The 27,247-nt window shown below is 33.8% G+C and overlaps 1 protein-coding gene across 2 annotated transcripts in view; it reads left to right on the top strand.

The window, feature by feature from the left end:
• The window catches only part of hep (hemipterous), a 186,406-nt gene that overhangs the window by 53,636 nt on the left and 105,523 nt on the right, over positions 1-27,247 (top strand). For both annotated transcript variants that reach the window (XM_090396523.1, XM_090396524.1), the window contains exons 5-6: positions 6,370-6,597; positions 22,851-23,030. In XM_090396523.1, coding sequence (XP_090252649.1) covers positions 6,370-6,597; positions 22,851-23,030 — 408 coding nt within the window. The remainder of the gene's footprint in view (positions 1-6,369; positions 6,598-22,850; positions 23,031-27,247) is intronic.

Genomic DNA, 27,247 nt, shown 5'->3' with positions numbered 1-27,247 from the left:
AAATTTTTCTGAGCAATAAATACAAAATGTTATATATATATATATATATATATTATATATATTATATAATCAAAACATATTTATGAGGAGGAGGAGTCTGAAAAGTTCCAGGACTAACAATGAAAAAACAAATTTATAATTTCAAAATTATTTTTATTTTTCACCATAATCTCCCTTACAACTAATACATTTATTCCAGCGATGCTCCAGTGCCATTATCCTGTCCCTTTAGTGGTTCTCAGTAAGATCTGCAAAATAGCCCTCTAAAACTGCAATCACATCTTGATTCGAAGAAAAATGCTGAACAGCGAGGAAGAGTTTTAGTTTTGGGAAGAGATAGAAGTCAGAGGCAGCCAAATCTGGGGAATAGGGTGGATATTTCAACAATTCATAGTGCAGATCCCTTATTTTTCCCATGTGCATTGTCCTGATGAAAGGTAATTTATTCTTCTGTAAACCGGGTCTTTTCTCACAAATTTTTTCGTCTAGTCTGGTTAAAAAATCAGAATAATACTCCCCAGTTATTGTTTTACCCTTTTCAAGATAATTAATAAACAAAATGCCTTTAGCATCCCAAAGCACCGATGCCGTGACCTTTCCTGACGATGGAACCGACTTTGTCTTCTTTGTCATTGAACAACTGGCTTCTGTCCACTTCTGACCAACTGCTGTTTAGATTCTGGTGTGTAATGGTGAAACCAAGTCTCATCCATAGTAATAAATCAACGCACAGAATCAGTTTTATTCTTGTTAAAACGCTCTAAGCACTGTTCAGAGATTTTCGTTCAAGTGCGTTTTTGATCTGCTGTGAGCAAGCATGGCACAAATCTTGCACAAAGCTTTTTCCATTTGCAGTTCTTCATGCAAAATATATCCTATACGTTCTTTTGAAATGCCTATACTCTCAGCAATTTCATGCACATTGACTTGCTGATCATCCAATATCATATCATGGACTTGATCAATGATTTCTGGTGGTGTTACACTTTTTGAACGTCCTTCGTGTGGATCATCTTCATAGGTAGTACGGCCACGTTTAAACTTGGTAGCCCATTTCTTAATTGTCAAAAATGAAGAAGAAGATTGCCCATAAACTTTTATGAGCTTTGAATGAATTTCTTTTGACATTAAACTGTCTTTTACAAAGAATTTTATAACTGCATGATGCTCAATTTTATCCATTTCAAGGGATACAGACAACACTTTTTCTTCAGACAGCTGTATAAAACAAACTACTTGATAGAATGACTTGCAATTTCACATGGATACTTATGAAAGATGTACCAACCTAGAAAAAAAATCTTGCCAATAGTGTTGCCATCTATGGTCAAGGCAAGAACATTTCAAACCACCCTCCTATATTCAGGCAGTGACAATCAGGGAAAAGGTGTAGCTATAGTACTGAACACAAAATACAAGGCTAATCTTCTTGAATGGCAAGCAGTATCAAGTAGAGTGATGTGGGCAAATATCATAATGGGGAGCTGGACAATGAGACTTATTTGTGCCAATGGTCCCAGAGAAGGTTCTACTAAGGTAGAAGTGGAGACATTTTTTGAGGCTTTAGAGAAAGCAGCTGACACAATGAAAAAGGAAAAGTTGGTCCTTGTTGGGGAGCTAAATAGCAGAGTAGGAAACGATTGTTAGTCATAGAAAAATATTTTGGGAAAATTTGGAGAAAAGAGCAAAACTAATAATAATGGCAAATACCTGTTGGATTTCTGCTCAGGACATGGACTGGTTTTACTAACACAATGTTCCATCATAAAAATGTGCATAAATTCACATGGAAAAAAGAGGCAAGGAATAAAAAACGTCTCATTGACTATGTTATTGTTGATGGGAATGTTTTCCAATTAGTGTAGGACACTAGAGTGTACAGAGGATTTGAAATTGGAAGTGATGATGATTTAGTCTTAGGGAGAATAAAATTAAATCTAATGTTATTCTTATTACTTTACACCTCCAGCGAGTCCCAGACTCATTGAGGAAGGGCACCTACTCTACAATTCGTCATCTCCACCACTCAATCCACCAGTTACAGCAAACTGCATCATCTACACCAACGGCATCTACAGCCCACCACCACAACTAGTACTTTCACAGACAAGCAAAAACATCCATGCCCATGGCAGGATTCAAACCTGTAGCCTTTTGGCTGGAGAGCGGATGTAAGAAAGTTTTAAAGCGAATAAAAGTTGAACACTCTCAGATGTGAACTGTAGACTAAAATACAGAAACATTATTTAAGAAAAAATGAAAGAGCTTGAGAATTGGGACCAAACCTTGGAGATTCAGTGACAAATCCTGAAGAAAACATTGATTGTTTCAGCCAGAGAGGCATGTCGTGAGGTTTTCTGCAAGGATAGAAAAATAAGAACTCCATGGTACACAGGAAGTTAAAGTGACAGTGAAGGAAAAGAAGAATGCATATCAAAAGTTCCTGGCAGATAAGTCATCTTACTCTTAGAGAATACAGAGAGAAATGTAAGAAAGCTGAATACTGTGTAAAACTAGGTAAACAAAAGTGATGGGAGGACTTTGGTAAGAACATAGAAAATAAATATCAAGAAGGTAGCAAAATATTTGAGGCTGTTGAAAAAGCTCAGAAATGGAGGAAAGGGTGCTGTAAAAGTAATTAGAGGTGCTAAAGGTGACATGAAGACCGGTAAAAAAGATATCTTTGAAGTATGGAGTAATTATTTCGAGAAATTGCTAAATGAAACAAGCAGTGACAGCACAGTATTAAAAAACACTCAACAGGCATGCAATCAGGAATACATATCCATAATTTAAGTAGAAAAAACTATCAAAAAGCCTATGCTGCACTGCATAGTTCAGAACGCCTGGACAGAGGGGTGAATTCCAGATGATTGGAGTAGAGCTCTCATAGTATCCATATATAAAAAGGGAAATAAAACTGAATGTGAGAATTGCAGAGGTATTTCCCTACTGAGTGTTCCTGGTGAGATTTAGGATTGTGCAAATGAAGCTTGGTGAAGAACAAGCTAGATTCAAGCCAATTAAAGGCTGTCAGGATTTTCACCTTATGACAAATAGTTGAGAAATCATGGGAATATAACAAAGATCTGTATTTAAGTTTTGTAGATCTGAAAAGGCATATAACAAGGTGCCAAGAGAAAAGCTATTCAAAATGCTACACTTATATGGTGTAAATGGGGCATTATATCAAGCAATACATAATCTTCATTTGAGTTGTAAGTCAGCAGTTTGAATTGAAGGAATTACAAAAAGATGGTTTAATGTTAAATCTGGTGTCAGATGAGGATGTACATGATCCCCCTCTGTTATTTATTATCTATATGGATTACATTATGAAGGAAAGTGGTATTAAACTTGATATCAAAATTGGAGATGTTAATGTCAGCTCTTTGCTTTATGCAGATGATGTTATACTTCTAAATAAATCTACTGCAAGTCTGCAAGATTCCCTGACTAAATTGAATAACTGTTGTAATAGATATGGCATGAAGGTGAGCAATAACAAGACAAAGAGAATGAAAATAGGCAGAAGCATTGAAATTATCAACTGCATGTGAATGGAGAACCTATAGAACAAGTAAAACATTTCAGCTACTTAATCACGATGTTTAGTAAAAAATGTAAAGAAATATGGAAATCGACAACGGAATCAATAAAGCTAGTATGGCAGTGAGTCAAGTGAATAGATTTATATGGAATAAGAGAGAAATTAGTCAAAACACTAAATTAGCTGTATACAAGACAGTGTTCAAACCAATTTTAACTTATGGATCTGAGAGTTGGGTCAGAAGTAAAACACTTGACCAAATACTAGAGACTGCAGATATGAGAGTTCTGAGAAAGATTAGGGGGCGTGAACAGATGGCACCAATGGCAATATCGTATTAAAAACAAGGATATTAGGAAAGAACTTAACAATGTTAGCACCAGTAATGTGTTAGTAGAACTAATCTCAGGTGGTATAGTCTCTTAAACAGAATGTGAAAGGAAAGATTTGCAAACAAGTGTTCTCTGCCAGGTTGGTAGGAAAAAGACCCAGATGAAAACCAAGCTATATTCGTGGATTGATATTTTAAAATGCCTTAGGAGATAGAAATATAAGAACTGATGTTGGAGTCTTGACAGGTAACAGACTTATTTGAAAAAAAAAATCCTGTACACACCTTGAGGGTACACAAAGGTTTATCATCATCATCAAATTTCAGGAATTTGATGATGATGATACTTTTAAAATAGAAAGTTAGTAATTAACACTTAGGATTTATTTTTAAAATTTCATGAAGCTTCTAATATTTGATGATAAAAATGAAACAAAGCTTTTATAGTAATGGTTTTTCCATTAATCCAAACCTAGGCTAAAATTCAATTTTAAGTAAATAAGGTGTTATTTCTGGGAAAATTCCCATGTTACTCCTCTAAAAAACTATTATTTTTGTGGCTATTTTGCCTGCTTTTGCTTAAGAGTGCCCCTTTTTTAATGTCATTGGCTTTTTACTCAAGAATTCTTAGGGCATTATAGATGTATTTTAGAGACAAATATAAGCAGAATAATAGAGAAAGAAAATTCGCACATACCCTTTTTTTTTGATGTTGTTGGCTAGCTTCTTTCTGTGATGTGCATACTTCTGCTGTTAGGGTGTTAAAAGGGAAGGCGGTTTTATAAATTGTGATAGAATGACCTATTTTTTAACTGAATATTGATGGTATAAGTTGAAATAGAGGTCGCATGTCGGAAACTATCTCCATTTCAACTTACACCATCCATATTCAGTTAAAAAAATCAGTCATCCTATCACAGTTTATAAATGCTTACACGTTTTCAACTAACCGCAATTATCTCGACACAGAAATAAAGAAATTAACACAGATTTTTAAAAATCACAACTATCCTACGCAACTAATAAATTGCGCAAACAGGACAGAAAAAAAAACATTAAAATCCAACCTAGGCTAATCACGCAACAACAAGAGGAAAAATAGAATACAAAGTACAGGGGAAACAGAAATAGCAGTTCACACCCAACAACCAAAACAAACTTCCCAACACAAAAAGTTATCAAACTGCCATACATCCAGAACACATACAAAGCTTACAAATACATTTTCAAACCTACTGACTATAAGCTGGTATTCACCACAAACCAATTTTTGGTTTGTGGTGAATACCTGATATCAAAAAATGGAGATGTTAATCTCAGCTCTTTACTTATATGCAGAAGATGTTATAGTCCTGAATAAATCCAGTACAAGTCTCCAGGATTCTGTATTAAATTAATAACTGTAACAAAGTTGTCATGAAAATCAGCAATAAAAATACCAAATCAATGAAAATATGCAGGAACACTTCAATTGCATTCTCAATGCAGAACACATAGAACAAGTAAAATATTTCAGCTATTTAGGCATAGTTTTCAGTGAAGATGATAAATTAAACACAGAAATAGACAACATAACAAAGCTGGTGTAGTAAGGTTTCAGCCGAATAAATTTATATGGAATAAGAGAGAAATTAGCAAAATACAAAACAGTAATCAAACCAGTTTTAAGTGGATCTGAGATATAAAGCTTGATCAAAGATATAATATACAACCATAGATATAAGAGTTCTGAGAAAAATTGAGAAGTGTTCAGATGGCATTACTGGACAGAATCATGTTAATAAATGAAAATATTAGAAAGGAATTTGGCATTGTTAGCATTCAGGATTGTGTGAGCAGAGCTAATCTAAGGTGTTAGGGTCACTTAAATAGAATCAGAGAGGAAGAGTTAGCAAAAAAGGTATTTGTTGGGATAGCAGGAAAAAGACCCATACTAAGAGATCAAGATCTATGTGGATTGATATAATAAGAATTGCCTTAGAAGATTGAAATATAAGATCTGACAATATTGGAATCCTCACATATTACATATTAATTTGGAGGGAAAACTGTCAACAGGAGGTTGGTAAAGATGAAACTTTTTCATGTAGTACTGTTGTAACATCCCATACACCCAATGAGGGTGTGTATTAAGAATTGATGATCAAAAAGTTCTGTCTAAAACATCATATCAGTTACATTCTAAAAACAATTCGTGATAGAAATCTTCCTATATATATATATATATATTGGATGATTCCTTTGGTTTGCTGAGTGTGAGTTGACATGTGATCAGCTGTTATTATATAAGAAGCAGGTTGTGAATAACAGTTTATTTGTCAATTACTCTTTACATATTCAGACATATTGATAACAACCATGCTATTTTGTAACAACCTTTTCAACAAAAAATAAATATATGAATATTTTGTATATAAACTCAATGTAATTGTAATTATTTGCTGATGATTACTCTTAATTCTCTTTTTTAAATTTATATATTTTGTAGCAAATGAGGCGTTCTGGAAATAAAGAAGAGAATAAGCGCATAACCATGGATCTAGATGTAGTTTTAAGATGTCATGATTGTCCACATATTGTACAGTGTTATGGTTATTTCATTACCGAATCAGATGTTTGGATATGTATGGAACTAATGTCAACTTGTCTGGACAAGTTAATGAAACGTCTCAAATCTGCTATTCCAGAACAGATTTTAGGCAAAATGGCAGTAGCTGTAAGTTTTCAGAGGAATTTCAGCATATTTTATAATAATATAATATTCTTATTTTATGTTCTCAGTGAAATATTTTCAGGAGTAGCATGATGCATTAACCGTCTTTTTCGTTTGTTTTGAAGAAAATATGGAAAATTATCACCAATTATTAAACTGTCAGTACTTGGTGAAAATGCAAAGAGTAACTGACAGTTTGTGTGCTAGAGTTTACTAGTATACAAATCTTTACTCTTTGTTTAATCACATAATAGTTGTGGACCTGGATGTTGTATTATTTCATACAGGACAATTAAGATTGTATCCGGTAGCTGACCTCAGGAAACTGCATTCTGGGACCAGAGCTCAACAAATATGCTCATCTCCTTGCCCATGGTGAGTAGATATTGCCAGCCGGTGAGTAGCTGCAAACTGGGCAAAACAGAATATTTTTTTTTTTAATAAAAAATAACTTTCTAAAAAAAAAAATTTTACAATATAAAATATCATTCTAGTAACAGAAATTAATGTAAAAAATCGTATTTTTCAAACTAATTCTTAGAGTAGTTCACACACAATGGAAATGTTCTCCAAACAATGATAAAGCATCAATAATCACTTTATGGAACTCCTGTTGACTTATTGGAACATTACATTAAAAAAAAGTAGGGTGGGAGGGGGGCTTTGCCCCCCCCCCCCACCCTAATTTTTAAGGAATGATTAATGAAGAATGATTAAGGAAGGATAACTTTAATGAATGCTGATATTGAATTACTGAGTGATCACAGTGTATATCTCTAGATGGGGATAATGCAGTGACTCATGTAACAGGGATGGAGACAAGAATAGAGGTAGATGAACCGGAGGTGTTTTGGATGTTAAAAAAATCCTATTGTGAATGTTAAAAAAAAATCTTATTGTGAATATAGCCATGGGATTGGATATCACTGTGCATGTTACAGGAAAGTACAAGAGAAATGGCAGTGCTCTTAACCAGATTGTTAATGTGTCTGCACTGGTAGAGTGCATTGGGATTGGAAAAAGGTGACAAAATAGATTTATTACACAAAAGAAATTCTGGACTAAGGTTTCATGTTATAAACCAGTATCTCAGGAATGACGGGTATAGCATTGAAACATTAGTTAAGGGCAGAATTTAGAAAGGGTGGATAGGAATATGATCCTGTATATGGTAAAGCACAGTTTCGTGAAGGGGGAGGTCTGACTTAGTAATTTACTCACTTTCTACAGTGAAGTGATAGCTGAGTTGAATAAGGGAAATTAACGAAATCCAAAATGGAAATGATATACCCTGATATTTGCTTGACTTTGCAAATGCATTTGATAGGATACCTCATGGTGAAATGGATAAGAGGGTGGCTGATGAATAGATATAAGAGAGTGGTACATGGTGGAGTTGAAGCAAGAAGAAAGCAGATGATGGGTGGTGTTCCACAGAGCTCTGTACTTGTGCTTCTTCTGGTCATCTTGTATATCAGTGATACCTGGAATAGTTTGAGAGAGAATATCCTCTTTGTTTGTTGATGACTGTAGAAAGTAGTATTTAATGAAGATCTGTATGATGATAAACAGCTGTGGGATTTAGGGGCATTGTTGGATAGAGTTGAATTTCAGAGGATATATTGTAAAATTGAGCAAAATATATCAAAGGATTACTTGAGTGTTAAAAAAACACATTTACAAGCAGGGATAAGGAAATTATTATTGCTCTTTATAAGGGTTTGATACAACAACATTGGACTAATATGCACAGATTTGGTCACCTGAGTTTTTGGAATATGGAAGTGGTTGAGAGGCAAGTGATGAAAATGGTTTTAAATTTTTCAGGAAATGACAACATATACTAAAATATTAATTAAAAAACTTTAATCAGTACCTTCCTATATTTTGGCAATGTTACATTGCCATCTTCTGAGAACATAAAAATATGATATGTGCATGCAGGCACTAACAATGAGCAGATGAGGCTGATGAAGGCAACTGGAGTTGGTCCTGGAGTCCTAAAGGTGTCCCCTAGCAGACTAAATTGGGTTGTCTGGGCTGATGTTCTTAGGATGCAAGCTTCTCAAATTTTGGGCTGTCTCATGCACCCAAATTTGTTGAGGTTTGAGAAGTTTTTTTAGATCTGAGGCTGATTCCAGGAATAATCTTTCATACTTATATTTGCTGCGGTGTAGTAAAGTTACTTTCTTGCAGCATATTCTGGTGGGTATCTAGCATGATCAGCAAGTCCTGAGTGGCTGTATTGGTGAAACCAGATGTAGTCTTTGTGTTTGGATATCCTGATATTAGCTGTCCTGCCTGTTTGGCTGTGGTAGGACAATTTACAACTACAAGGGACCTGGTATACTCCAGATAGGTCTAGGGGAAGTGGCTGGTCTTTGGTGGAGCAGATAAGGGATGCCAAATTCTTATATGGTTTGTAACAGGTAGTCAGATCATATTTTTTTAGGATTTTTGTTAGCTTTTCAGCAGATGTGTCCAGGATATAAGGAATGGTGATAGATTTAGTGTAATCTCTATTATGAAGGGGGGGGGGGGTTGTAGTTAACTTTTTTTAATATTTTCCACATTTTTTTGGGTTGTAGCCATTGGCTAAGAAGGTGTTAAGGATATGGTTAAGTTCAGTAGTTAGGGTATTGTTATCTGAACAGATTAATTTAGCCCTGTTATATAGGGTTTTTATAAACCCATATTGTTATGGGAGGGGTGATTGCTGGTGTTATTATGTCATCGTAGTTAATATTTACTTAATATGGTTTAACTCCTTTACTTAACTATCTCTTGAATAATTTGTCCTATCTCAGCAGCGCCTATAATGTGTCTGTCTTTGTCTTACTATTATATACTTCAACCCCTCAGATTATCACGTGTGCAAGTCTGATCTACAAAGAGATTGTCTCAAGGTTAAGCCAACCCCTTAGTAACAAAGCTTCTGAAGTTAACTTCTTTTAAGGTTCTGGGAAAATTTATTTGTTCTGCTGCGCCACCCAGAACCCTTAGATTGGAAAAACTTCTCAGTCAAGAAGTGAACCTTCAGATATGCACGTGGCTAATCTAATCTATTTCTATACTAAGTTATCTATTATCAATACCTTCTATAATCAACCGTGTTTGCAGTCGTGGTCTTAATTAACAATTACTTCCCACTTAGATCTGAATAATTTATGAGTGGTGCATCGAATTCTTAGACACAGGCAATTAATTAATAAGAGCAAAAGGTTTATTTAACATAATGATCATCATCATACAGAATAAAGAACTTTCAATTATCAAATAGATTACAAAGTAAAATTAATCAATATAATCACACAGTATTCAAATCTTTAAACATTATGTTTAAAGATTTGAAGCTCGCATTCTTAGATTATATAACCAATAATGACCTTTAGGTGTTAATCAAGCCATCTGGATTAGACATCTCTACAGCTCTTAAACATAGCTAGCAATCAACACAAGTACAATTATAATACATATCACATATTGCTCACCAACTACGATTAAAATATCACAGTTCTGTCTTAATTTTAGATAGAGTCTCAAACTTTATGAAGGTCTAAGATTCTTAAGTTACAATTACCTTCCTCTCTCACATTACTTGATTAAAGGTTTACTATACCGAACTTGAAGATTCCTCATGCTTGTCTTTTCGATTCTTGGATTCCTTTCCTTGCAAGCATTTTCTTCCCCCTATGTTAAGGCTAAAATTCCTGTCAGCTTAGGTTGGTTCTCATAGAGTCTGCATACCGATCATCTATGCCTAGAATATTCTTAGTGCAAGGCTATTCTGCATCCATAAGTCACGCTACCTGGCCACTATCTTTTCCAGGAGTTGCCCATTGCTTCGAAAATCCACTATTTGTTCATCATGGGACTTTCTGCGATCCCTCTAATCACGACCCAACACCTCCGACTTCTGCCACCAAGAGAGAGCAGAGACTCCAGACAAAAGGTCCCATGGGGGGGAGGGGGTTCCAGCCCTTTTATATCAATCCCCTACCGGGACTCCTTGTAACCCTAAATTTTCACACGACACATTATTCCTTTGCACTCATTGATCTTGCCTTTTCATAGCATCTTCCCCGAAAACTTAGGTCGCCATGTGCCGAATGCGCGCATGACCACTTCAGGCAACTTACTAATCCGGTGTCTTGCCCGTGTACTTTGATCTTATAATCTCAGTTGGTTATATGCAATTTACACAGTAATTCTTTTATATCAATTCTAACAGAAAATATGTATATAACAAATTCATTGTCTAAAAACGGTATCCAATATTTGTCAGGCTACATACAACTTATACTAAAATACAAGCATATCCTTTTCAAGGGTTTTAACTTGTCAAATTATGGTTGAAACATTCCTTAGTGAATTGTATTCATTCACAATTTAACACTGGTGAATGTTTACAGAAAATCAACCTGTATGGGTTGATTTTCAGTAAACAGAGAAAACCAGGGATCCATCAGGCTGGTGTATGATAATAATTATTATTATACAGCCACCTCCGTGGAGTCCTAAGACTCATTGCTGGAGATCCAATCTATCCACACAATCTATCATACCTCTCCTTGAACCCATTAACAGAAAAAGCACTCACAACTGACTCTGGCAACCCATTCCACTCATTCACCACTTTCCAAGCAAAATATCTAGTCCTCACACCCCTACTGACCATACCTTTATTCAACTTCCAGATATGACCCCTTGTTCTGGTCCCTCTAGCCAAATGCTGAAACATTTCCCCTGCATCTATCCTATAAAATCCTTTAAGCAACTTAAATGTTTCTGTCATATCCCCTCTTTCAACCAATTCTCGCTATCAACCAATTTCTGCAATCCACACACCTTCAATCTATCCTCATAGAGCACAGGCCACTCACCATCTTGGTCACTTGCCTATGAATCTTCTCCACTATTTCTTCATCCCCAAGAAACCCAGGAGACCAGACTTGAGCACAGTAATCCAGATGTGGGTGTATCAAGGCCTTATAAAGAGGAATTACAACTTCCTTATCTTTACTTGTTAATGTGTTCTTTACTAGCCAAGTAATCTTATGTGCTACCTTAGCAATATGTCCTCTAAACTTTAACTCTCTGTCTATCACTATCCCTAAATCTCTAGCTTCATCTTTTTCCTGGAGTGCAATGCCATAGTGTGATAAAATGGCTTGTAATCTATTTATCCCAAAGGGCATAACTTTACATTTCTTGACATTAAACTGACACCCATTATCTTTTGTTCATACTGACAGTCAATTTAAATCGTCCTGCAAACTCTCCACATCAAAAACAAGACATGAATCAAACATGCAACCTTCCGATCTAGAATCAGACATGTTACTATCGCATCACCAGCCAATCACAAAAACTCAGAAATAATTGAGGGGTTTCGATTCCCGGTTGTTTCTCTTAGCAAGTGCATGCCACCAAGGCCACTAATAATAATATCACTCTGTGTAATGTCACATTTACATAATAGAATTATAGTATTTTGAACATTTTTATGTTCTTTCCAGATCTACAAAAAATAATTACAGAAGACCTTTGTTCCCAACACTGAATTATTATTGTTTTCAACAAATATTCTCAATTGTTTTTGATTTAGGGTAACTATCTGGTCTTGGTTTACTTCCTATATTATTATGACAGCAGTCCCATTAAAATTTGTATTTTCCTACATTTTCCGTCAACAGTTTTTGTCTCTTAACTATGCTTGCATAGAAAAATTCCTCTGTAATTCTCACATTCAATTTTATTTCTCTTTTTATAGATAGGTATTTATAGAGTTCTGCTCATGCATTTGGAATTTGATCTTCTAACCAGGCCTTCTGAATCATAGGATTGGATTGTTTTTGGTTGAACTGAATATCAGATGGTTCGGAGATTGACTCTCTGTGCAATATCAGCAAGCTGTGTGGGAGGTGATTTAAGTGACAGATGAATTTCATCACCTGGTGTGAAGCCACTACCCTGCTTATTGGAGGTCTGAAGTGGCTTCAGAAATGTACTGAAGTTTGGGTGTCTACCAGAAAAAATAATAATAATAATAATAACCACTTTTGTGCTGCATAGTTATGCTTGTGGATCTCTAGTCATGTTTAATTTATATGTTAATGATATTTTGCATGGATTGCCAGGAGATATCCTGTTGTTTTCTGATAATGCAAAGTTAGAGAGAGTCGTAAGAAGTGATTTTGATGTTAAATTCCTTCAGAAAGATTTAAATAATTTATCTTGGATGAATGAATGGGATTGCAATAAGTGCAAGATGTTGTGCTTTGGAGTGCAAAGTATAGGATTGTGTGCCATATTGCTGGAACTATGCTTTGGAAGATGGATGAGATTTGAGATATAGGAATTGAAAGTCAGCAGTGTCATGGTAGCTCAGGGGGCACCTTGCAAGTGTTGCAAAATTTACATGCTGCTCTGTTAAGGAGAAAATACTGACAGGTAAAGATAAAGAGGTTGCTATACTGCACACGGGAAATTATACAGGAATCTGCCTTCTCGTCAACAATTTGTTGATGAGAAGGCAGATTTAGATGTAGCAGGAATACAAGTGGTTTGATGGAGCAGCAGATTATCTTGTAAAATTTGTTGTGCATGTTATGTGTATTTCTCTGGTTTATGTATATTTCAATATGTTTTCTAACAATTTTCTTTTGTTTACTGAGACTTGGTATACATTTTATGCAATAATGGAATACATAATATCTGATCATTATTGGATTTATCCACACTTTTGGGAATCCTACATTTTTTTTTTTCCCTTGTCTTATCAGTCTCACATGTGCTTGTATTTTGTTGTAGATCAACCACTTATAATACACAGAAGTATTCCTTTTTATTCATTAATAGATAAATTTTACTGTCTGTTGTTTCCGAAGACTAAAGTAAAAATGTCCATATACCAAGGTTCCCAAACTTTTTTCCTGTGGCCTGGTTATTTTAATATTTCATGTTTCACCTTCGTGATCCACTAAAATTTTTATGGTCAATAGGTAAAATAAAACAGATTTGAATGTTCATAGAGTTTTCATTTATTATTATTATAATAAAGAAGCGTTTACTCTTATAAAAATATAAAGAAATTAAACTGAAGCCAAGTAATTTATTAATGAGAAGTGTGATGCTGTCGTTTGTTAACTATGGCGACACGGATGGAGCGCATTTTCGTCTCTATTAATTAAATTATTTATTCATTAGTCCCGATTAAACGCTATTTACTTGTATTTTAGAGTTTCGTGAAAAAAAAGAAAACCCCAAAACGAAACACCTAGGTTTTCGAGAGCTTTTTTAGGCGACCCGGCATTTAGCTTTTGTGACCTGGTGCCAGTTTGTGATCCACTATTTGGGAAACGCTGCCCTATACCATTAAAAAAACTTTTCAAACTGCATAAGCAAGAAAAACAATTAGCTTTATTTATCATTAAATACAGTAAACAGATATTTAACATCCGTGTGCTATAGGAACAATTAGTGTAAGCCAACTTGAGCTACACGATTAATGGAAAAACACTTTGCTCCCGCAGGCAATGCTGCATGCATGTGAACAGAACAGATTTATGGTAGCATTAAATATAACCTAATTAAACACCTTTATTCTAATATCTGCTTTCAAATTTTCAGTTCCAGAAACTGTGTAACAGCTGTAATACACTCATTGCATACAGAAAGCACTCAATTTATGAAAAGCAAAATGAATATATATATATATATATATATATGTAACTTGAAATCAGTTTGAATGTATTTGAGATATTCGATATCATCCAGGCAGTTAACAAATGTTAATTTTAGAAATAAAATTTTACCACGGAAGTTAGACTAACATGCCATATAGCTTTGTGAAAATGCAACTGCTCAATGTAGAAGCGGCATGCATATGCTAAAAGCTGGTACCTCTCAGGAAATGAAAGAACTACAGACACCCAGGTGTGATCATGACGACGTGTTAATATAATTTTAAATATAGAAAGCATAAAGGTCAAATGAACAATAGCTATGCTTCAAGCCGCTGTTTTTCTGAAAAACGGGGTTTACACATCTTGGTGAGGTTAGATTATCATTTGCAAATACTAGAGTAAGACACGGATAATTTGAATTTTGATATGATTTTTAATTACAGCCATATATAATTCACACAGAAATCGAAAAAAAAAAGTATTCACTTGGGAAATTATCACTTTACCGGACTGAATCAAAGAAAGGCTGAAATAACTCATTTGACTTACTTTATTTATACACAAGTTCCAATTTTCTGTTTTTCTTTAGGAATTGTGTTAGCACATCATCATAAAATGAAAGTTTTTCCCTTTAGTTCCATCATCAGTGTCTTTTCAATAGCGATTAAGCTTAGGTCTCACAGCCTTTCCTGTGTTTGTGTTCCTCTAGCCAAAAAATTACTCTCGACTGTAGCAGTAGAGCTCAGAATTGACATGAGTTCTGCTAACTTATGTCGATTCTGAGCTCTACTGTTGATTTCAAGGAAATTCATAAGTTCTGCTAACTTATGAATTTCCTTGAATGCAACCCGAAGTTGATTTTCTTGCATGAAAATTTTAATAGGTGATGCACTGGCTTCCTGGCAAATTCTTCAGGAAAAAAATAGTACTTTCAGTTCATTTTTCAAGTGAATGTAGTTAGTCAAAAACTGGGCCATAGAAATCCTTTTAAGTTTTCTAAAATACTATCAGGAAACGTCTTCACATACTGATCATATCTTTCACTACAAAGGAGTTGAAAAAATTTAAGTTTCGAAAGTGAAGAGTATCTTCCATCTCCAGGCACATGCTCTTCTCTGTCTCTTGCAGTCATTTTCATCTCTTAGGTCTCAACTCATCAACTGTATGCTTCTCCTTTGATACAGAAATCCAAATATCATCAAATCCATATTCCCTGTCATTCCTAAGCTGCTTCATAGTGTCATGCACTTTTTTATAACAGTACAATATATCATATGTTAAGTTCGCAGTATATTATTCGAGACATCATCATAGCCAAATAAAAAAAAAAAAATTTCTAGCAACAAAATTGTTTGAAAATCTTGCAAGAAATGCAAAAAACCACAAGCTTTAATTAATATCCACATCCCATTCTCCACTATGTGTTCAAAAAATTCAATGAGTTGATTTCTGTGACCTTTTACTGTGCTTGTTAAACGGGAAGTAAAATTCCATCTGGTTGGTGTGTTGGAGGATAATTTTTTAGTAACAAAATCTTGCAAAACATTTTATTCTTTTCGATGATTTAGAAAAATATGCTGCCAATAGACTGATAGTTTGGAAAAACAATCTATATTCCTTGATATTCGAGAGGTTTTGCTTAAGAACTAAATTCAAAACATGATCGTAGCAATGCGTAAATGTTGCTAATGAATATGCCTCAATAATTTTTAGGCATTTTTTGCACATAAATGTGCAAAATATGTTTTCCGAGTGATGCAGATACCGTGGAGAGGGTGCAGAGGAGAATATGAAACAGGACTATGGAATGTAGATTATGAGAGTAAGGATTGAGAATTTGCATACTGCAGACACTAGACCAAACAGGAGAATGAGTAATGATATAATAAGAGATCTACAAACTACTAAAAGGGTCATACATGATACCAACAGATGGAATTTTTCATTTTATGGAGGAGGAGATAAGGCATCCAAAATGAATTCTGTGATGAATGGAGTGAAATATCTAAATTTTTCTCTCATAGAGTAGTGTATGATTGGAATAAGTTGCCTTTGGAGGTGATGAGTGCTGATAGTGTGAATGAATTGAAGGTATGACAGGTGGTGTGAGTGATATGTGGTCTCCCTCGATGAATCTCTGACTTCCTGAAGGGCTTTTGTAGTAATAATAATAACATGTATCTCTGTTGCAGAAAGTATGTTTCCTGGTATAGTGAATGTCCACCAAGAACTGTCAGGTGAGAGAATTTCACAATTGGCAAATAATTGGAACCATTTTTTTTTCCTGTAAAATCATCTAAATGTTGCTATTATAATGATATGGTGTAGATGGTGTTCTAATAAAGAATATGTTAAAAAAATGTTCTTGCATCTTTTTCAAGGGAAATATGTGTGTTAAAACAATCATCACTGTAAATTACACTTTAATTTTTAAAAAAAATCAAAATTTAAATGAAAAATGTATTTTTTTTAAACCTGTTAAAAAACTAAATCTTATTAATGCATAAACAAACCTGTCCATTGCATTTTAATTTAAAATATATAAAATCCATTGCATGTTCATTTAATATACAGTGTACAGTTTTTGCTGTTTTTTTAACTTAAAAATTGTAACAAAGAAAGTTGATGAAAAAAAATAGTTTTTTTGCCAGCCAGTCCTAAAACAAAACACAACTGCCATACCTTTGGGGTCACAAGTGAGGGATGTTCCCTATAAAAGAAAATTAGCTTCATTCTTCATTCATTTTTGTAGTTGCTTGGAGGATGTAAGAGTTGCTCAGTTTATTTTTGGAGGGAAATAAACCAGGGAACTTTTCCTCCTGATGTACAACGAATCTCATACAATGTTTGTATGATTGTTTGTTGAATCCTATTCATCATTCAGAAGAATGTCAAGAATGAGTGTGTTATGTTCTTTTTTAAAGAAAGTAGCAGCTTTCACCCATTTCATTTTCTATGTCTCATTCAGAAGGCTCGATATGAGAATCAATTCCAAACCAACAAACTTGAATGCTCTGTCATGTGAAAACAATAATTCAGTTTGTGTGCCTCATGAACAGTTTCCTTCAGATTTTGCATCTTAAGTTCTTTTCTGGTAACTATGTACAGATTATGATGCAACTTCTTCCTTAGTGTTGAGAATTTCCTCTTCCAAGAGATCTTCAGAATTAGACTCGATAAGCTCCTTCATGTCTTCCACAGCTATCTCAGTGTTGATATTTGCTCCAAGTTTGTAAGTTTTATTTTTGTTGTTTGATGGCTTCAAGTCCTTCAAAATAAGAGACAATTTGAGGCCACAAATTTTTTCATCCCACTGACAATGATGTCTGATTCACATTCTTCCATGGTTCAACATTATCTATAGCATAACTTCCAGAATTATTTGTATCAGCATGGTGTGTGTTGTTACATTAGTTGAATCAATGAAGGTGTGCTTGGGATCAAATATTTCACTTTTATGAATTCTGTTAAATACTTAACAGAAATATGAAAAATCACAGTAATGTGGATTTCACAGCAGTATCACATTAAGGACACCCACTACATTAGTAATGTAAGTTGCTTCTTATACAACGGTATTCATTTAGAAATTTGGGAACGTCTTGAAATGGTAAACAGTTCACTAGAACTATCAGCTATTAAAAGCAGTATTGAAAGTTGTTAGTCCAGGAAGAATTTTTTTTATTCAGGTAGTGGGCATGATTGTGTGTCCTTAAAATATCTGTCCTTATCAGTGTATTTTTTTATATACAACAGTATTCATTTAGAAATTTGGGAACTTCTTGAAATGGTAAACAGTTCACTAGAACTATCAGCTATTAAAAGCAGTATTGAAAGTTGTTAGTCCAGGAAGAATTTTTTTTATTCAGGTAGTGGGCATGATTGTGTATCCTTAAAATATCTGTCCTTATCAGTGTATTTTTTATAAGTTATCTTTTACATAGTCTGGGAAAACCTGCTCTAGACACCAAACATGTATCTTTTTCAAGCCACTTTGGGCCTCCAATAAGTGAGGCATGGTCTCATAGTAGGCAATGAAATTCATCTACCACCTAAAGACAATTGCAAACATCCATGCCCGCTGCAGGATTCAGACCTACAACCCATTAATTGGAGAGCAGATACACTTACCACCAACCAGGCCAGTAACTTCCCATTAAGTCTCCATTAGTTTTTAGCCACTACACATGCCACATTATTATTATCACCTCATAAAAAACATAAAAGGAAATAGAAGAACTTATTGATTAAATGTCCTGTGCTCATATTTCTCTCTCTCCCCTTTTCCCTAAATAACTTGCATGCCAGACATTTTTTTGAAATAGCTTTTGCTATATCAATCATCAAATAATAGGAATACTTACCCAAATAAATATGAAAATATTCATACTGAAAATGCCTACAATGCATGAGACAAAAATTTTTATGAACAAAAACGTTTTTACATCATCAAATTCCCAATCCACCTTTAAGAGATGCTTACATGTATTATTTTATCATTGTGTTTAATGTCACTACTTTCATTTCATTTTAGAAACAGATATCTAGTAATCCTATGTCTCAGGTAGGCATCATGGGAAGCCACCAGTCTTCATTGATTTTGCAAACACATAAAATTTTTATAGGAGGAAATGTTTTTGGATAATTGTGAGACCTCTCATTATTTTACAGAAATCTATAGTGTTTACAAAAAAGGCAGAAAAAAAAAGTGTGTGTTTCCATCTTCAATCTGTTTACTTACAGTGAAGAAACCAAGCATAGAAACTTATTTCATATTCTGTTACTGTAAAACCACACTTTGGCTCTCTGTACTGTTTTCCTTGATATCTATAGTTATAAATGATTGTAAGCAATCCTGATTCATGCAGTGATACTGAATTTTTGCAGTAATATAATGTGAAAAAAATAATAACCAGCTATAAAAATGGACAAAAATTCATGTTAAAACTTATTTGTTTGTAGAATTGCATAAGTTTCATAGGCATCTTAATTACAGACTGGCAATCAAACAATAACAGACATTTCTAAAACGCCACACCTTAATAACTAATGTAAGATAACTAAAACGATCAATCTTAACTTACAAAATTATATATGTTTTACAAAAAGATAAACAATATCATAAATAGTAAAATAATTCCTATACAAAATCTCCCACAATGACTGTTGCATGTTATAAAGAAATTTAAAAATAATTACAACATTATTATTAGTAAAGCCAATAAAGGAGATATTACAGTAATAATAAACAAAACAGATTACCATAATAAAATCCTAGACAGTGTCATTGATTCAAACACTTACAAAATAATCACTGAACCCTCCCTGCTCCAAACATTATAAAACAAATTGAAAAAAGTTTAAATTTTCTCAAAGAACACAAAATAGGTAATTACACTGCTTAAAAAAGAAAAAAAATCACTCCTCGTACAAACCTTCTCCCCCACTATTTTTGGACAGGTTAAGATACACAAACCAGGATACTTCATACGTCATGTAATTTCATAAATTTCTTTATCCAAATTTATGATTAAAAATACTGATAAACTCTTCTAGCATATCACCCAGTAATACTCTTTCTTCTTTAATGCTTCTTTTCTGTATACTAACATATGTGCCCAAAACTCTAAACATTATTATTATTTGTCACCTCCAAGGAGTCCACAGACTCATCAAGGAAGGGCATCTACTCTACAACTCTGCTTCTACCACTCACAATCCACCTATTGACTGCAACTACACCAATGCCATCTACCACCGACCGCCACCACTATTTTTTCCACAGACAATCACAAACGTCCATGCCCATGGCGGAATTCGAACCCGCAGCCTCTTGGCTGGAGAGCAGACATACTAACCACTTGGCCAGCCAGGCTGGCGTTCACACACTGCTTGTGCATTTACCAGATCGCTTGGCATGTACAAAATTATCTTCTACAGATATCCTCTCTCTAATAAGACTAACAATCTCAGCAAATTACTTTAAATACAGTTAATTTTAGGAACAAATTTTCAGTTTTCCCATGGGCCAGAACATTAGCAGTATACTTGCTGAACTTTTTCTTGCTTATATGGAAACAATTGTAAACCCCCTCTCTACTCATTAGCGTCTCTTATTATAATAGACGTGTGGGCAGTATTCTGTGCATTGGTAATGTGGATGCCATACAACAGTTAGTTTGCTCTTTCCATGCTTAGTTCCTGATTAAAGTTCTCCATTGAATATGAAGAAAATGAAACTAAAACTTCTTGAATTTGATCCTCATTTTGATTCAATCATCATATCAATACATAAGTATACCACAACATTGAAAATTATTTGTAATTAACCTATCACTCTTATTGTATCAAAATATCTGTCATATTAACACAGTTCATGAAGGCTTCAAATACCCATCTTCTGTTGCAGTTTTAAACAAGAAATTACTCATCTGAAAGAGATCTTCATTCCTCAGCAGTGTCTCCAAAATTATGTCCCTTTTCAAAGCCACATCAAAATCGTATATAGTTTTAAAATTTCCATATATCCAAAATATTTATAAAGCCATAAAATGAATATTCAAATTACAGAATTGTCTTCACCACTAATAACAAACCAAAATTTACTAAAACAGAGAACAATAACTCAGGTCAACATGCCACAATGTTGTAACTGCCAGTCAGGATGCAATACCTGTTACATTGGTATTACCTTTTTTTTTTTTTTAAATAACGAAACCTGGTGCGATCATAATTAAAAGAAACACTTACTAACCACAGTGAAAATTATTTAATTGTAAATGTTTCATCCTAAGTATCTTAGGACATCATCAGTACAGTAGTTTAAAACAATAATAGGAATAACATACAGTTAGGGCGCATGAGGACAATAGAATCTCATTAAACGTGCGTAACATGTTACGGGGGGGGGACTAATTATTTAACACAATTTTGTATGACAATTTCCCATACTTTAGGAATAGTAAGAACGTCGTAGCAGTTTAAGTTTGGTCTGTGTAGTAGGGCTTCAGAACTTTCTTTGTATAAACGTTCATGTTTATATAAAGATCTATGTAAAAGTTTAGACTTTTCCTGAAGCCCTACTACACAGACCAAACTACTGCAATGACGTTCTTACTATTCCTAAAGTATGGGAAATTGTCATACAAAATTGTGTTAAATAATTATTATTTTTTTATTTATTTATTTTTTTTTTTCCTGTAACACGTTACACACATTTAATGAGATTCTATCGTAATCATGCACCCTAACTGTATGTTATTCCTATTATTGTTTTAAACTACTGTACTGATGATGTCCTAAGATACTTAGGATGAAATATTTACAATTAAATAATTTTCACTGTGGTTAATATGTGTTTCTTTTAATTATGTATTACCATTGTTATTAACATAATTCTGTTAGGTCTCGTTTAATTGGGCATTATCAAGATTGTAATATTTTCATACCTGATCCCTTACTATTTACTCTATTGTACCCCTCATAGCAATTAAGCAAAATAAATTACTCCCCTGTACTCTCAAACTAGCCCAATTCCTGGATACTTTTGAGTCAATCAAACTCCTCCTAATACACATTTCACAAAATAACCCATGTAGCTAGTTCACATTTTTTGTCTATCCACATCCAATGATGTTTTAATGATACAGCTAGTGTCAGTCACATGTGTTGCTGGCTTACCATGTATATAACAGATTTTTATTCCTTTTAATTATTCTCAGTTCTTTCAAATACAAAATTTGTATAATTCATCATTTTGTTGTTCAAGATTTTTGTCTTTTTTTTTTATCTGAATGTATTTCTGCACTCAGTTGTCGTTGGCATCTTGTGCTCATCACTTTTAATTGTATATTGTCTCAGCTTTATCTTCAACAAGTTTTACACAGTTAAGTAAATATCCTTTTATTAAAACCGCATTTAATTTTGCCTAGTTGTTACAAAGGGACAGCTCCATTACCTAAAATAGCTTAGCTTTTTCTTTCCTACTTTAAACAATTTTAAGAGCATCCTGACTTTCTTTTTCAGAAATGTTTTAGTGTATATATATATTTATTTATTTATTTATTTCTAGTTTGCAAATTGATTATTTCCAAACTAGCAATTGATTATTAGTTATATTAGCTACTAAGATGTGTTCTTTTTAGAATGGTCTGTTATTGTTTGATTGCTCTTCTGTAATATTATACTGAAACTTAAGAAATAAGTTTTAACATGAATTTTTCTCTGTTTTTTTAGTTTGTTATTATTATGCCAACTCATAGAGTTCCGATAACAAAACAAATTGTGAAAAAACTGTAGATTATTTCCATACTTAATGACAGAAATTTTATGTTGTGAAAATTATGTCTGTAGTCATTTGTAACCATATAAAAACTAATATTAGTAGTAAAACCTTTAATTCCTTTTTTGCAGAGTATGAAAGAAATAAACCAAAAGTCTAGTATGCATACCATTATCTAGCATCCCTAGCACTTTGAATATCACAAAATTACTTTTTATTTTTATTTATTTATTTTTGTAATCTGTTTGTTTGATTTTTTTTTTTTTTTTTTTTTTTTTTTTATACAGATTGTGAAAGCACTTCATTATTTAAAAGAAAAGCATGGTGTAATCCACCGAGATGTAAAACCTTCTAATATTTTGTTGGATGAGAAGGGTACTGTAAAATTATGTGATTTCGGTATAAGTGGTAGACTGGTGGATTCCAAAGCCAAAACGAGGTCTGCAGGGTGTGCTGCATATATGGCAGTAAGTAATAACTGAAATATCGCTCATGAATTTAATTTTTGTCATCATCATCAACACCATCACAACTTCTCGAAAGTATCCTTAACAGATATATTAGTCTTACTCTTTTCTGTTTCTGAAGCAATCGTAACTGAAATTTCTCTTTATCACATAGCAAGACACAATACCATTATTGAAAATTAGCAAACAGATATTTTGGGCTGAAACTAATAATGCATCATCAATTCAGAACAAACCATGAATCTGAAGACACAGAATACATCCTATTATGGCTCAGCTCTCTCTCTCTCTCCATAGTTTGTCATGATCACGCTTTGTAGTTCCACTTATAACATTATTTTTCTTCTAAACTGAAAATTCCACATGCTTAGCCACTTCTTAGGTTAAGACTGCATGATTGCTCTCTCTCTCTCTCCAGTTTGATGCAATGCAGTTACATTAGTTATGGAGAAATTTTCTAACTTCCTGTCCTTAGCGAGCAGTTGCAACAAAGTGGTTCATTGTCATTTATTGCATATCATGGTGGATTGGTTTGCTCTTGTCTGATTTTTCCATAGTGTCAAAGTATACCACAGGGCTCTGTGCTTTCATATATGAGCTTTCCTTCTGTGCATTAGTGATTCTCTCTCACTGGCATCCAATCCTATTTATAGATTTGCTGATGATTGTTCATTCATTTTCCTTCTTCATCTACAAAATCTTGTTATAGTGTGTTCAGATGACTCAAGCTCTGGGATCTTCTAAGACCAATGCCTTAAACATTGATCATCTAGCCACTCTCATTTGGGATGAAGATTATTTGCTTAATAGATATATTGTGTTCCCCCATTCCAATAATTTTTCCCATAGATACTCTATTTCTAATGGATGGAATAATTATATTGAAAGACTTAAATAAAACAAGTAGGGACAGAACAGTAGAAGAAAATATTTAAGAAAATGCAAACAGGATTACATATAAGTGCTTCAGGTAGAAAAAGATATCAAAAGCCTGAAATGTGGAAAAACAGCTGGAGTAGTTTTTTTTTTAGTAGTTATATTTGATCAGAAATGCTTAAATAAGGAGCATAAAAGTTTTGTAGTGGCAATACTTCATAATTCAGAAGTTCAAATTCCAGATGACTGGAGTAGAGTTCTCATAGTTCCCATCTCTAATAAGGGATATAAATCAATGAGAATTACAGACGAATTTCCCTACTGAGTTGTTCCTGATGAGATTTATTCAAGTACACATGAGAAAATGCTAAGAAAGCTTGTGGAAAGAGCTTGGAGAATGACAAGTTGTGTATAAAGGTTGTCAAGATCAGATTTTCACTTTACAACAAATAGTTCTGTAAGGATATGTGTTACACTTGGATAAAGGATGAAACCAAGAATATAATTTCTTCGCATCTTTAATTTATAGTTGAAAAATCATAGGAATATAACAAGCATCTGTACCTAAGTTTTGTAGATGTGAAAAAAGCATATGACGATGCCCAGAGAAAAGTTTTCAAAATGCTACCATTATATGGAGTAAGTGGAACATTATATACAGCAGCACATAAAGGAAATACAGAAAAATAGTTTGATATAATAAAGTCAGGTGTAAGCAAAGGGACCCACTATCTCCACTGTAATGCACCATCTATATGGGTCACATTATGAAACAAAGTGACAGATATTAGAATCGTTGATATGAAACTTAGCTCTTTGCTTTATGCAGGTGAAGAAATCCTAAACAAATCCAGTACAACTCTTCACGATTCTCTAATTGAATTAAATAACAGCTGTAACAAATTGGGCATGAAAATTATCTTTGGTCTTTTTATTAAAAGATCAAAACTATGAAAATAGGCAGAGATGTTGGAAACTTTCAACTGTATTCTCAATGGAAAACATATACAACTAGTACAATATTTCAGCTGTTTAGGCAGAATTTTGAAGATGGAAAATTAAATATGGAAATAGACAACATGAAAACGAAGCTGGTATGGTGAGGAGCCAGTTGAATAGATTTCTATGGAATAAGTGAGAAATTAGCCAAAACACTAAACTAAACTAGCAGTATTCAAAACTGTGCAAACCAACTTTAAGTTATGGATCTGAGAGTTGGGTTAGAAAAAAGACACTCAATCAAAGACTAGAAAGAACAGATGGCATAAATGAGCAGATTTGTAAAAGTGAAGATATTAGAAAGGAACTTGATATTGTTTACGTTCAAGAATGTGTGAGCAGAGTTAATATGATGTGGTATGATCACTTAAATAGATTGGGTTAGAACAACAGGTTAGGTGTGTAATGCAAAGATGACCCAGAATAAAACCAAGATCTAGGTGGATTGATTCAGTCAGACTGAAATATTAGATATGACAATATTGGAATTTGCTATTTGCTCATGACAAGTAATGATTAATTTGGAGGAAAAAAATTGTTGATAGGAGTACTACATGATTTGCAATTATGTAGTACCTGAGAATTCCATTTCAAAGTTTTCCATTGAGAATACAGTTGAAAGTTTCCAACTTGAGGATATGTACAGGAAATGGATGATGTTTTAAAACTTTTTCACTATGACTGTATATAGAAGAACTGATCATTGTTGCTGGAAGTTTTAAAGTTTCTGTTGCATTTAAATACCTATTGTTCTTTTCTCACTGAAGATGTTTTGCAACATTAAAAAAAAATAAAATAAACATGGGCACAGTCCTCAATTTACAGATTGGTTGTGTCCCATACAATCAATAAAAACTTATTTAAATTGCAGTGGCCTCCAGGGTTGATCATATCTGATAGAAGTTTTATTGTGTAAGTTAAAAAAAAATATGCTAGTACCTCTTATTCCCATTGGAAGTAGGCAAGACTATCTTACCTCTAACTTTTTGAGATTGAGGTGCAGTCAATCTCCACCATTAGCCAATCAGAGATAGCAGATAAGTATCACCATGCTGTGTCTCTATCCCTAATGCATTACATTACTGTCTGAAATAGTGGGGCTCTATGGTCTCAATTTTCTTCAGTTTATGGAATGAAAAACTTGAGTTTCCAAGAATAAAAAAAACCCTGCTTGCCTGCCAAAGAAATTGACTAACTCAGGAACCAGTCAAAGAAAGGTGTTAGGAAAAGTTCCTCTACTCAGTGACTAGAATCAAACTTGGATGCCTTCCTTAAGCAGCCTAAAACAATGGATGCAAATGCCATTTCTCTAGGACTACATAGGCACTAAGTTAAAAATGTATACAGTCAACCCTCCTATAACGCGGTACTCTTATAACACGGTTTCCATATAACGTGGAGCCAAAATTGCGACAGCCCTCCTATAACGTGGTTTCCGTTCAACGACATTCCATCAACTTAATTGGTTTAAGAAGATTCTCTATAGCATGAATTTATCTATGTGTTAAATTTTTACAGTTGAAATTAACGGGTAATTCCCTTCTTTTTGGTGAAGGTACATCGCCATTTTCCAATTTCAGTTATCAGGGAATTCCCCTATAAGCGAAGAAATGATGCGAGATTGTTCACAGTGCTCTGTTTTAATGCTTAAAATAGACCGTATGATTGGCTGTTGCGTATTTGCGTGAATTTTTTTATCCAATATCACTCCCGAACTTTCGCTGTTGCAACCACCCACTTTGTCATCAATTTTAAGTGCAACTTAGTAGAAAACTGTCTGTAAATCCGTGCAGACGTACATATCATGATTAGTGTTCAATAAAGTGCCTTTTGCTCGCTTAATTTGTGTTATCGTAATTGGACAACATTACACAATACTGTAGGTAATATTTTTTATTTGTTGTAATATAATAATAATAAAATAATTGTTAACCCCAGGTTTGCATAATGTCAGACACAAAAGAAACAAGAAAACAGTTAAAAAGAAAGTTTATATCTCTTGAGGACAAAATCCAAATTTTAAATCGTTTAAAGGGTGGTTCCCATATAACACGGTACGAATCAGTCTGATTCGTACTAATTCTGAGTTTCTTATAGCGCGGTTTCCATATAACGCGGCACGAATTAACCTGGTTTGCACGTTAAATATGAGTTTCTTATAACACGGTTTCCATATAACGCGGTACGAATTAATCGCGTTATAGGAGGGTTGACTGTATGGCTGTAATGTAAAGTGCTAAAAAGGAAATTTAAGATATGTAGTAAGCGCGGGATAAATGGCATAAATAAATTATCATAAATTAACACAATAGCAGAAGGAAAAGAGTGAATATAGTTATTTA

The sequence above is a fragment of the Typopeltis vanoorti genome, chromosome 8, assembly GCF_054136105.1.
Source record: "Typopeltis vanoorti isolate ZY-2024b chromosome 8, IOZ_Tvanoo_1.0, whole genome shotgun sequence".
Taxonomy (NCBI): domain Eukaryota; kingdom Metazoa; phylum Arthropoda; class Arachnida; order Uropygi; family Thelyphonidae; genus Typopeltis; species Typopeltis vanoorti.
This window is presented reverse-complemented; position numbering and strand designations above follow the sequence as displayed.